We start from the raw sequence: 13,117 nt of genomic DNA, 5'->3' as shown, positions 1-13,117 counted from the left end.
TTAATAAACTGAAGCCAGCTAAAGTGATAATAATATCTTGTTATTATCTTATAGACTCAGGGCTCCAAAAAAAGACATCCACCTCGGCTGCCATCTGGCCAGCTAATTTTACCCGAATGGTCCCAGGAGGTTAAGCCTGCAAGGACCTTTACACACTTCAAAAAAGACCAAGGACAGGAGTGTCAGAGCTGTGGACTTCCAATATAAAAGGCATACAGCCCTGCTCAACACAAAACACAATGCTTGCTGAGGGGTGTTTAATACAAAGTAGTGTCTTGCTTTCTTCATAGATTTCCTGAGTTGTTCTATCACAGAGAATGGCCTGCAAAAAGCACTAATTTCAAAAGGAAGTATTTGCCAAGAAGCCTGGACAAATATCACTGCGCTTGCAACTAAGCAGTTTTTCCCCTTTTCACTGTAAAACAAGTGGTGCTACAATAGCAAAAACCTGCGCTTCTAAGAATTGTTACTTTTATGTAATATCTTCCGGACATAATGATAGCAAAGAGAAAATAAATGGGTCACACCCATCATTAAGAGATTTAAAAAAATAAGGGCGAGGCCAATGGTGCAAGTAAATTAAAAATATGTTTTATTACTCTGCTAAAAATTCCCTATGCATTTTGCCAAAAGGCTTCTTGTGAGAGTTTTCAGTGTTGTATCTGCCAAGCTACTGATGTATTGGTATTCTTGTTAAATTCTGTTAGGAATTTAGGAAAGAAAAAAACTACTTTAAAAAATCTGTGCAGGAAAAGATCTGTAGCAGGATAGGCTTGAGAAATCCCACAGAATTTGCTGAATTAATTATTAATTATGGGGCGGGGGGGCACCCAAGATTGCAGAAAAATCTGTTTGGAACATGGCTCTGATATGCAGATTTCAGTATCCACAGATGGGGACCATACTTGAGAAATACGTTTGCTGAAACAGAATTCTGGTTCTGAAGTTCCATTTAGACCAGAGAAATTACTCCTTAAATATGCTCCAAATGTCACCAAAAGATATCAGGTTGTTGTTTTGAATCTGATTATACTAGCCAGAATTTTTTTCTGCTATGTTCTGGAAATGAGCCATTCTTCCTGAGTTTTGGTTTTTGAAAAAATCAAAGAAATATTTATCGTGATAAAGCTCATTGCCTGAAAAATTGAAGAAGAGTTAGGTTTTATATCCCACTTTTCACTACCTAAAAGAGTCTCAAAGCAGCTTACAATCACCTTCCTCTCCCCACAACAGACACCCTGTGGGGTAGGCGGGACTGAGAAAGATCTGAGAGAACTGGGACTGACCCAACTGCACACCTGTATTATACAATTAATACAGTACACCCTGCATATATTTATAAAAACAAACATTACCCTTTGTTCAGATTTGTCAACTGTTATTAATTTCTGGATAGGATATTCAACAGCATTACTTATGTTGGTTTTAGTTAAGGACATCTGAGGATTCCCCAGTAGGGAATCATTAAAAAAAAATTATTTTAAAAAGAATAGACAAACAGAAAAGAAAGGAATTATGTATATCAAATCACAATAGTATGGAATTCTTAAAATCCTTGGAGTCCCAACTATTGGAGGACACTTTTTTCCTGTTGAATTTATACTGGGATCAGCTGTTCCTCTGGTGATACAACAAGTATCAATTCCTTCCCTCTTTTAAAACCTTGTCTCCAGGAAGTCAAATCAAGGTGTACTTTACACACAAGCACTTCCTTTAGGCTGAGATCTGCTTGATCTGAAACTTGAGAATTGTGGACTAATTGGTGTCCATGGGAGTTGTGCAGTTCCTTAAAACGAACACTATTTCTAGCTCAATGGACCTGCTGCCAAGTTAGGGTAGCTAATCATGTTGTGAGGACCTCAGGGACCCAAATTTAAGGGGAGCCTGTCAGCCTTCCACACAAAGACAACAAAACAGCCATGGCAGGAAACAGGCAGCTCCGTTCCTCTTAATAATGTGTCATCTCTGCCCTACACAGAATAAAGCTAACAGCCAACTACTGAACTGCAGGAAGAAAACATTTTATTTAAAAAAACCTGAGACAGAAAGGAGGAGGCCAGCCTTGCTCTTTACCCAGCAGTGTTGTTGCTGGGAAGTTAAAGAGCACATGCCAATTAATTCTCAGCAGGTTCTCAATGTTCATTCTAAATTCAGGAATCGGAAAAGCTAAAGGGTAATTCTGAAATGGCACATGAGCACAGCAGCAAAGCACACAATTCTGACCCAACACCCTCTGAAGGTCTCTCTCTTAACCATTCAGATTCTCTTCTCTTTCCTGACACAGATCAGTTGTGGTGCTGAGCACTGTTCTTTTATGCTCATTCTTTGCAAGACATTATACTACGGCATAGAGTTTCCTGCAGCTGAACCAACATGCCTCAAATAAGCAAGTGTCTGCTGTTTTAATTCCTCTTGGAAAACTTCTAAAATAGCTTACAAATTGTGTGCTCAAAAACTTCTAGGCCCATTCAGATTGCCGTTTTCACCCCCTCCACATAATTGTTCTGTTGGGGAGAACATCTAAAGCAAAACATTCATTCTCTTTTTTGTATTATTATGGAGCTAGAGATTGTTTGCATATGGAACACATGGTTGAAAATGACAGTATGAGCCAGCTACAGTCAAGACCAGCAGCATCCCACATTCCTCATTGGAAACAGGCCCACGTCAACCTCAATGCAAAGAACTAGTCTCAGAAAACAACAAGTAAAGATAAAATCTAAAGTAAAGCCCAAGATCTCCCATTCTTCATATAATCCATTGGCTGCCCATTAGATACTGGACTCAATTTAAGGTTCAGGCTATCACACATAAAGCCATTTATGGCCTTGGTTCCTCTTACTCATGGGACCACCTCTTTCTCTATGCTCTGAACAACTTCACTAATCTCAGCAGGGTCCAACCTGCAAATGGGAACGGTCAACAACTTCCTGTAAACATGCTTTCTCTGTTGTGACCTACATCTTATGAAATAGCCTGTTCAAAGAGATCAGGAAAATTCCAACTCTCCTGCCTTCCATACAAAATACAAAATGAAATTATTCAAGAGGGCTTTTCTACACAGGAAACTGGGTTGCACAGCACAAAAATGGTTTTAAAATTACTTAAGAACATAAGAAGATCCTGCTGGATCACACCAATGTTCCATCTAGTCCAGCATTCCATTTCACACAATGGTCAACCAGTTCCTCTGCAGGGCTCAAAGCCTCCCCTGATGTTGCCTCCTGGTTCTGGGATTCATAGGATAAGTAACTCTGAATGCAGAGGTTCTCCTCAGTTGCCATGCCTACTAGCCATTGATACTTACCTTGTGTGAATCTATCCAGTCCTCTTTTAAAGTTATTTATTCCTGTGGCCATCATTTGAATAAATGATAAGGGACTGTGGTATACAACAGACTATGGTGCATACTACTGTATAAGAAATACCCTACTATGTAATTTTTGTACTGCTTAATGTGTCATGTGAATACTTATGCCTTGCTTTAGTTCTTTTTTTAGACTTTTAGTTGGTTCTGCAACCCAAAGTGTGTTGCACTGTTTACTGAATGTCCAATTTTGTTAATTGTATTTACTCACTCTAGGTGTCCCTGTGAGAAAGATGCACTATAAATAACTCAGATTTTAAAATGTGCCTCTATCCCTCATCATTTCTTGTGCCCCAAACATCACTGAACCCCACAAATAATGGCTTGAGCAACTAGTATCACAAAAACCCAGAGGAGTAAATATATTAATTCATCACAACAAAGAGGAGCCTTATGGCACCTTAAAGACTAAGAATTTTATGCTAGCATGAAAACATCAGCAATCTTTAAAATTACATAAGACTCTTGTCAACTTCAGCATTAATAAAGGGCTCAACTCCTCCCCCTATAACAAAACTCTTTCAATAAAGATAGTGGCAAAGAAACGTCTTTTGGGGAATTCAGCCTTCATTTTGATATTGTAGTGCTTAAAAGAAAAACATGGTAAATATATTTCAGTTTGCAGTTGTTCCTTCTGAGGAGTGTTCATTATTCTTGGTGATTTTAAGCAAGTCTTTGCTGAAGTTTACGTCTACTGATGGTCATGTGGAGATTGCAATGTGAACCAATCTTTCAGAGATAAAGAAGGTACATGAAGAACTTAGAATTCTCTGAAGAATTTTAAATGTTAAGCATCATTATTATTTGACTCCATTTCCACCCTCTCCACACCAAAGAATTCTTCATCATTCCTACTCCCCACACACTTTTGAACGATAAGCATTGAAAAGAAGTGTGCAGGGAGGGCAGTTGCCCTTTGGGACTGTCCACTGGAATCTACTATGGGCAATCTCCCTCTACCCATTTTTGCCCTCTGGCTATTCCCCACACTTGTATTCACAGGAGCCCCTATTCTGCTACTAAGGCACCCATTTGAATATCAGCAAGACATCTTTTTTCAGTGACCTTCAGAAGCTAATTTTGTTCTTTTGCATCACATGTTCAGTTAAAACACAAAGGAAGCTCAGCTCTGGAGATCCCTTAACATTTTTGGGATGTTCCTGTCATGCTATTCTGCTACTAAGGCACCCATTTGAATATCAGCAAGACTTTTTCAGGGACCTTCAGAAGCTGATTTTGTTCTTTTGTATCCCATGTTCAGTTAAAACACAAAGGAAGCTCAGCTCTGGAGGCCCCTTAACATTTTTGGGATGTTCCTGTCATGCTTGTTGGCCCTGCCTAGGGGAATGCTGCCTTCTCCCATCTTGCAATTCCTCATGGGGTCACTACAAGAGCCTCAGAATAGGGACTGGGAGGTTTAATAATGCCTTTCCAAAGTTCTGCAAGAGTGGTATCTAAAATCTGCTGATTCAACACACTATAAAACTAGCTCCTCTGCTACCCTGGACAGCTCCCTGCATTACCCATCTATTTCAGGTGCTTCTGTCTCCTTGGGTCCTCTCTGGATCCAGCATGTAAATCTGCCAGGACAGTTCCCACATGGTTTCTCTCATCTACTTGCCTGTTGGCCTGTAACCTTCATGCTGTGACCCTCATACAGTGCTAGTCAGGTGGAAAATTTGTAACCAGCCAACCCCTTAAGATCACATCCAAGACAAAAAACACCCTGATCTACCTGCAGGAAGGAAGCCCAAGAAAGTTACCAATGGAGAGACTGAAGGGGAAGATTCTATGAAATGTGTACATATTTCAGGCCTGGTTGGCATGAAGCAGAGTGCAACAAGAAAATTGACTGGGGCAATGCACAGCTCCGCAGGAGCAGACTCAATAAAAGGAAAGATATTTATAATACAGTGCTCATTATCAACTGTCTTGTCACTTCCTGAGGCTCTGTAGCCAAATTTAGAGCCTTCAGTGAATAGATAATGCTCTTCAAGTGCTTAATAACTCACAAAGCAATGCTACTAGCAAAGAAATGCAACAGTAAATAACTTCTTACTTCCTGAGCACATCAGTGGCAGCTCAGATTGTTTTGTTGAGCTTCTGTTTCAGTGATTAATAGGTATTATTTTAGGTGTGAATTATGAGTTCAGAGGAGAGATGACCTGTGGAAGAACATCATTAATATGTAAATACCCAAAGACTTGGGCATGTCTTAAATTAGCAAAAGAAGCAAAGTGCTCCAAGTAATTATGGCCTTAAATGAAAAAAGAGCCTTTTGAATTCTGCAAAAGCTGATTTAAAAAATCATGCAGTTAAAGTATGAAACTTTAAAAGATATTTGCAAGTATTTATTTGCATAACTTTCAGTGCATAGGTTGTCTGGCTTGGACCTTTCAAACAGTGGATAAAGCAGAATACAGAATTTTGTCCAAAATAACTGCTGAGGCAAGACTCAATGAAATCACGCAGAATAAAGTAGAGAGCTGTGTATGAGTTCTACTGACTGAAATGGTACTTAGTAGTATTCTCTGGAACAACTTCTTGTGTCTGTCTCTGCACCCTTTTTTATTATCAGCCTCTTCACTCATTAACACCCATTTTTGCCCTCTGATTCAGAGTAACGTCTCTCCTCAGGTAGCCCATCACCAAAAATTAAAGCTGTACTAGCAAAACTTTCAATCAAACCAAACTAAAGGAGCATGTTAAATTACAGAGCTAAAGCAGGTAGGTAAATTGAAACGTGAAGGGAATGAAGTCTTTAAACAAGTTTGAGACTATAGAAAACAATGTATATAATATCAAAATGAAAAAAAGAGACTTTTCAACCCAAGAACTAAAAAACATTTGAAAAAAACACTGGAAATCTGAACCTGAGAGCAAGTTTTAGTTTCCACAAAGAAAGAAAATGAAGATGAACTTTTTAAAGCATTTGCCCTTGAGGCAGCTCAGAGTAACTCTATGTCCCCAGTGCCCCCACCATACCTTTGTTTTCCAGCTTGAGTTCCTCTGCTAGTAAGCTGTCTTGTCTATTGCCAAGTACGAATGCCAAGAAGGAAAGAATAAGGGCATCCAGAATTCCAATGATTGCCAGGATATATGCCCAGCGGATTGAGCAAGCCCCCAGGGTGTACTTGTCTGTCTTCTCCCCGCACATCTTTTTCACCTCTTCTGCATCCCAGCCATCAGGATAAATCATACAGCCCAGGACAAGACAGGCAGCTGGCAATAAAGAAAGAGAAGAAGGAAATGATAGGAAAAAGTGAATGGCACAGAAGTTTTTATTTACTAGTGATTCCTAGATTTTGTTCTTATCTCTACTTTGTGATCCAAGACTTCAAAAGTAGGTCATTTCAAAGTCAAATCTGATTGCGTATAAAGCCACCAGTATTTACTGTACAGAAAGTTAGAGGGCTGCCTGTCAACTTGAAGCCCTGCAAAAATATTTTTTAAAGAATTGCACTCTTTATTCATTCATTTATTAATTCTGCAATAAAAGTATAGATGCTAATAGTGCTAGTGGAAATTGCCATCAAGTCACAGCTGACCCTGTGGGGTTTTTAAGGCAAGAGACAGTCAGAGGTGGCTTAGCATTGCCTGCCTCCACATCATAACCCTGGCATTCCTTGGAGGTCTCCCATCCAAGTACTAGGCAGGGATGAGATCAGGCTAGCCTGGGCTACTCAGGACAAGATGAAGATGCTAATACATTCATATTTTTAACATTTTTAATACTGTTCACTGTAATGAAAATACAAAGTGTGTTATCATCCTGTGTACAATCTACAATTCTAACCGTTAAATTGTTAGTTACTTTAAGATGAATGATGTATGCTAAGATGTTACGTAGGCAATAATTTTATAAAAGTTTTTTACAGTATGCTGAGATTTTACATAGGTGACTGTAACAAGGAGGATACCTGGGGAATATGAGGAAGTGTTGAGGGCTTAGCCCTGCTAGCAAAGATTGGGTTAAACCTGTGGCTAGGTTTAGAGCCCAGCAAAGAGCCCAGCATTCCATTGAGTTGGAGAGGAAACTGGGGTGAAGGAAGTTGGGACCCTCCCCTCAATTCTCAGGCCAATGGTAGCTCTTAGGCCAGGATTTAAAGTTGGCCATGGAGAGGAGCTGGGATGATGTATGAGAGGCGAGGTGTCAAGGGCGAGTGGAAGAAATAGAACCAGGCAGTCAGGAGGGAGCTACAGTAACAAATTATACAAAAGTGTTTTATTTGGCTTCTGAATGACCTGTGGGTCAGACTAAAAAATGAAGTGAACATACTTTTAACAGCTTGGAGGAAATGGGCAAGTATATAACGAGTTGAAGGCCCATCAAATTTTTTATGCAAACATACAAGATCAGCACAATCCTGATTTGTATTAATGATGTTTATTATCAATTAGAGGAAATTCATGCTTAGGGATGACAATTCCCAGCTGGGACCTGAGGATCCCCTGAAATTATAACTCATCTCCAGGCTACAGAGAGCAGGTCCCTGAAGAAAATGGCTGACTTCAAGGGTGGACTCCATTATACTCCAGAGGTCCTTCCCTGTCCCAGATCTGACCCATTCCTGACTCCACCCCCAAAGTCTCCAGGTATTCCCAACCCCAGAACTGGCAACCCTATTCATGCTACTTAGGGCCTGTGCATAAGATGATCCATTCCTTATCTTTTTGTTCTGATTAAGGGTGGTGGCTTTCAATGTGGCAGTCAACAAGTGATTAACTTGTATATGGGCCACAGTAAAACAGGGTGTCATGGCCCACTCTACCAACTTATTGACTCTGATTCTGAGACCTCAGGGGAGTAGCTTGAGGAGCCAAGTCAGTGGCTGACCAGGACACTGCAGAGACATCTGAGGATAATGTAACATCAGTGACCTACCAGAGCCTGCAAGGAAAACGGTGCCATCACCCCCTCAGAAAGCTGCCCAGCCTCTACCAGGAAGGACTCAAACCCAGGCCTGTAGTCCCCCAGGATTGTCTCCCACTTTGCAGGAGAGGGAATTATAGAAGGCCAGGCTGAGGTGGCACAGAGAAGGTGAAATGCCGAACTGGCTACAGGTAACTCAACCATGAAAACAGTACAGAGCACTGAGGATCCTGGTCAGAACACAATGCCACCCCAGGAACTCGTGATTGCTGGCAGTGTAGCTGGAGCCAATTACCCCCAAGCCTGGAAAGACAGTCTTGCTTAATCAGTACCACTTTGAAGGAACAGCATGACACCCAAAATTAAAAACACCCATCATTAAAAAAATATATACATTACTGAAATATATTATGAACTCCCTATATACAATCAGGTTTTAATTTTTTCTGTATGGCTAGGTACTGTGTAAAGCCAATGTGGTGCAGTGTTTAAGAGCAGAAGCCTCTAATCTGGAGAACTGGATTTGATTCTCCATTCCTCCTCCACATGCAGCCAGCTGGGTGAGCATGAGCTAGTCTGAGTTCTCAGTTTTCTCAGTCCTATCTACCTCACAGGGAGTCTGTTGTGGGAAGAGGAAGAGAAGGTGATTGTAAGCCACTTTGAGACTTTGATTTGATCCTTGTAGTCCACCTATAGCAGTAGGGTGGCTAACATATTTTGAACAAATTGAATTCTCTTGTCCATTTTCAAAGGTAGACTCATAGGCAGTTCATTGGATATAATCCAGTATTTATTATTATTACAAAGCCTGTGTATTACATTGCGCAAGGTGGCCTTTTGGTGCTGCAATCAGGAAAACAGGACCTTGCTTTTAGTTTCCCTTTGCCATTAGGCTTGATAAGTTATTGAAGAGATAGCTGTTTACAGAACTGCCAAGAAAGCTAAGTTAAGGCCAGGAACATTGTCCAACTGGGTTATCTTTTGGCACACAACAATGGCTTATAAGAAGAGATTGTAAAATACAGAGAGAGATTTTTTAAACATGGCTCCATTCCTCTCTCAGCTTCACCCACCTCACAGGGGGGTCTGTTGTGGGGAGAGGAAAGGGAAGGTGACTGTAAGCCGCTTGGAGACTCCTTCGGGGTAGAGAAAATTGGCATATAAGAACCAACTCTTCTTCTTCTTCTAAATGACTCCAAAAAGAGAATCTGTCCAGTTGCAGCACAGATGTAGCAAACAGTGACACATAAACATCTTGCAGATAGGTGTTAGATTTGAAATCAGGGAACTGACGAGGAGCTCAACCCCATCTTTGTGGAAATCAACACAACTGGGATTAAAAAGGTGTTGAACAGAGAGACAGAGAAACAACCCAAGGAAGCAAAGCAAACTGCCTGTCAACCTCTCCTCACCCCCCACACAGCAGCAATCAGGCATCAGTCCCAAGGGAAAGCCAGTCCATGGAAGAGGCAGGTCACCAGAGCCTCCCTCTGCATGAAGAAGATTTGGCCACAGAGATAACCTGGTGCTCTTCAATTTGGCTTCAAGTATTTCTGACAGTGCTATATGTAGCCAGCACCATTAATAATGGAACTCATGTATGGTGCGTGATTGTTGTTGTTGTTCTTTTAATTTTTGGTTTGCAAGGTATATCAATACCCCCTATATAAAAAAGAACAAAATGCATTATGGCCCTTTTGGGGTGACTCAAAATAAGAGTGATTTTTAAAAAATCTTAGTAGCAGCAGAACACAATGAACATTTTTGTTTATCTCCTTCCCCAATCCACTAACATTAAAATGTAGCATGATAAAATATAGAACAAAATGGGGGGAGGGAGGAATGAAGGAAAATGTGTGTGCTAAATAATATTTGCATATCTTTAGGCCTCTGGTGAAGCATCCTCAGATGTTTCCAGATATTCTCTCTGAATATTTTGGAAGATGCCTAGGGATCATGTCTACAGCATATTAGCCTCTCATGTCTCACCAAGATGAAGGACACTTCCTTCTGCTACTCACAGTAGGCGGAATTAGGGTCTCTTAAGAAAAAAACACTTATCATATTTTGGTATTCACCCCATGGTGAACGGGGAATTTTTTAATTTGCCTTCTTTTTGAGTGTGATAAGCATCTTTGAATCCAGTTTGCATAGGTCTGAGTACAATTAGAAATCTAGCTATGGACACAAAACACTGATAAGTTACTGGCCGGATGGCATGTGGAAAATGGGTAATTTTGAGAGTCAATGGAGAGCAGCACATGTGAATAGGACCTAGGAAGACTGCTACCACAAATGAACAAATGTTGTGTATTGTGCTTACATAAAGACCCCATGTTACTGAGTTTATGTGCCAGAAGGCCAGTTCGCCTAAACTTCAGAGTAAAAAAATTAAACCAAGCAGAAATTCATTGAGTACTTTGCTATTTCTTAATGAGCAATTTTAAAGCAGCTCAATTTAAAAACAGTTGCTCAATGAGCAACATAAAAACAGAATCATTTGGTTACAAATAACATTCAAAGGGAAACGAATGTCAAAGTAATCCTTGTTAATAAATCAGAAAAAAGGAAGGAGTCTTTAAACATGTTACTGAGAATCTAACAAAAATAATTTCATTAAGAGATTAGAGATTAATATGAACTGATATCAATTTATTAATTCCCATGTTTAAATCAAGTTGTTAATTAGTCCCAAACTGACCAGAGTTGTTTATAATATATGTGCAGATGGATTACATAGTATGTCAAAGTACATTCGTTGGTACATTCTTTTACAGAACAAAACTACAAACTAAGTAAATGAAGCTGCCTTATATTGATAAATTAAGGTCAGTTTTGTCATTTCTGATTAGCAGCAGTTTTCTAGGGGTCTCATCACCTTCTATCTGATTCTTTTGACTAGATTGCCAAGGTTGAACCTGCACATGCCCTTTCACTGAAACACAGTCCCTTCCCTATGAAGGAGTTCATTTAATACTGAATAAGCAGTTCTCCTACCTCACACAGCCCCATGGCTTCAATGATATCACTATATGCATACCAGAGATTAAAACCAGTTTCTTCCTAGTCTGTTGAGGGTCATCCTTGTGGTACTGTTTTAAATTTGACGATGAGCCTGTACATTGTTGGATGTCATGTTATTTTTGTACTACAGGAATAATTCACCTCCTAAAGTGGCTTGTCCACACTGGAATATCCAGTTTCAACTGACTGTTATAGAGTAGTGATATTTTACTAGTCAATACCGCGTGGATGTGATGGCATTCCAATATCCATCAACTGTTCCCTTTCAATGGCTTCTTTTCCCCACATTAACCCTCTGCCTCTTTCAAGCCTTTCTATAGCTTGGCATCCCAAATTATTGGTTGTTGCCATGGCAAAGAATCTGGCGCTTTCGTGCATGTTAAATAATGCAGTTTCAACTCAGCAACCGTTGGCAAGTGGATCTTGCCATTTCACATAGTCAAATCCAGTTGCAAAGTGCATCAAAAGTGGACTGAAAATGCATTTAGTGCGTTTGAAATTGCCCTCTGACTCTTCAAGAGAGTTCTCGAAAAATGATTTCCCAAACTCCATTTACTACCCATATACCTGCCCTCTTTGTTGTAGCCCCCACCTGGTAGAATGTTTTGCCTGAGGTGGTCAGGAAGGCTCCCACTCCCCGGTCATTCCACAAGTTATGTAGAACTGAATTACTCAAGAGGGCTTTTCTGCGTAAGCATTAGTGTAGTACTGTGCAAAAGGCTTCACAAAGTTACTTGGATAAATTACTGGGGACTGTGGTCTGCAGTTTGCTGTGGGTTGGGCCCTATTGTGTAACTTTGCATCATTTAATGTGTCATGCTAATGTGTCATGCTTCAGTTCTTTTATCAACCTATGGTTGGTTCTACAATCCATCTTGTTGATATTATTGATTCACTCTGTGTAAACTGCCTTCAGTCCCAGTAAGATAGGTGGACTCTAAACAGATGAATAAAAACATAATTCATTTGAAACAGGGGGAATGAAGAAATTGAAATGGAACAATTAGTGGTTGCTGTAGGGATGCTAATCCCTGGAATTATAGGTAATATTGAGACTAATGAGATCAGTTCTCCTGGAGAAAATGGCTGCTTTGAAGGGTGGATACTGAGGTCCCCCCTGCCTCAAATCCCACCCATTCCTGGCTCCACTACCAAAGTCTCCGGGTTTCCCAGTCCAGGGCTGGCAATCCTAGGTTGCTGGGAATATGACTGGATAGAAAAATCAACTGTAAACCTTTTAATGAATTATTTTCTGTATTTATTCCGGATATTTATATCCTACTTTCTCCCCCAAAGCAGCATTTTCTTCTCCCCCATTTCATCCTCACCTCAACTGTATGAAATAGGCCAGGCCAAGGCAGAATGACTGATCTCAGTCCCCCCATTAAGTTCCCACGGCAGAGCAGGGGCTCCTAACTGTGGCTCATGTACATTTGTAATTAACTGTCAACTGAAAGAGCTATAATTACTGTACATAACCCCAAACACACCAACCCCAAAGATAACACTTTAAATAGTTCTCTCCCCACAACTCCTGCGCCTGAGCCAGTGAAGAAAGAATCTTCACTAGCAGAACAGGTCCAATTCATGTTAAGTAACAATGAAGAAAACTCTGACACTCTTAGCAAAGCAGCCTCTTGTCAGAGGGCAGTAGGCGTAATCCTTCACAAAGCACTTGAGGCACATATTGCTGACAGAGCTGCCTGACATGGGCTGTTCTCTATTTCTCTGCAACTCTTCCTGATCTTTTAAAGCAGTTCCATCAAGTGGAAAAGAGTAGAAATGGACAATAGGCCCTTGAGGTTCTCTGGCAGCATCACTTCATTCACACTGACATTCAGTAGTGACATTTC

At 40.4% G+C, this 13,117-nt stretch overlaps 1 protein-coding gene across 6 annotated transcripts in view; it reads right to left on the bottom strand.

Moving 5' to 3' along the window:
• LHFPL3 (LHFPL tetraspan subfamily member 3) overlaps positions 1-13,117 on the bottom strand; it is a 184,170-nt gene that overhangs the window by 63,851 nt on the left and 107,202 nt on the right. For all 6 annotated transcript variants that reach the window (XR_013231100.1, XR_013231099.1, XM_077338151.1 and 3 more), the window contains exon 2: positions 6,353-6,589. Coding sequence is in view for 4 of the 6 variants with exons in the window: in XM_077338151.1 (XP_077194266.1) it covers positions 6,353-6,589 (237 nt within the window). In the remaining 2 variants the exon portion in view is untranslated. The remainder of the gene's footprint in view (positions 1-6,352; positions 6,590-13,117) is intronic.

This window comes from Paroedura picta, chromosome 5, assembly GCF_049243985.1.
Source record: "Paroedura picta isolate Pp20150507F chromosome 5, Ppicta_v3.0, whole genome shotgun sequence".
Classification (NCBI taxonomy): domain Eukaryota; kingdom Metazoa; phylum Chordata; class Lepidosauria; order Squamata; family Gekkonidae; genus Paroedura; species Paroedura picta.
This window is presented reverse-complemented; position numbering and strand designations above follow the sequence as displayed.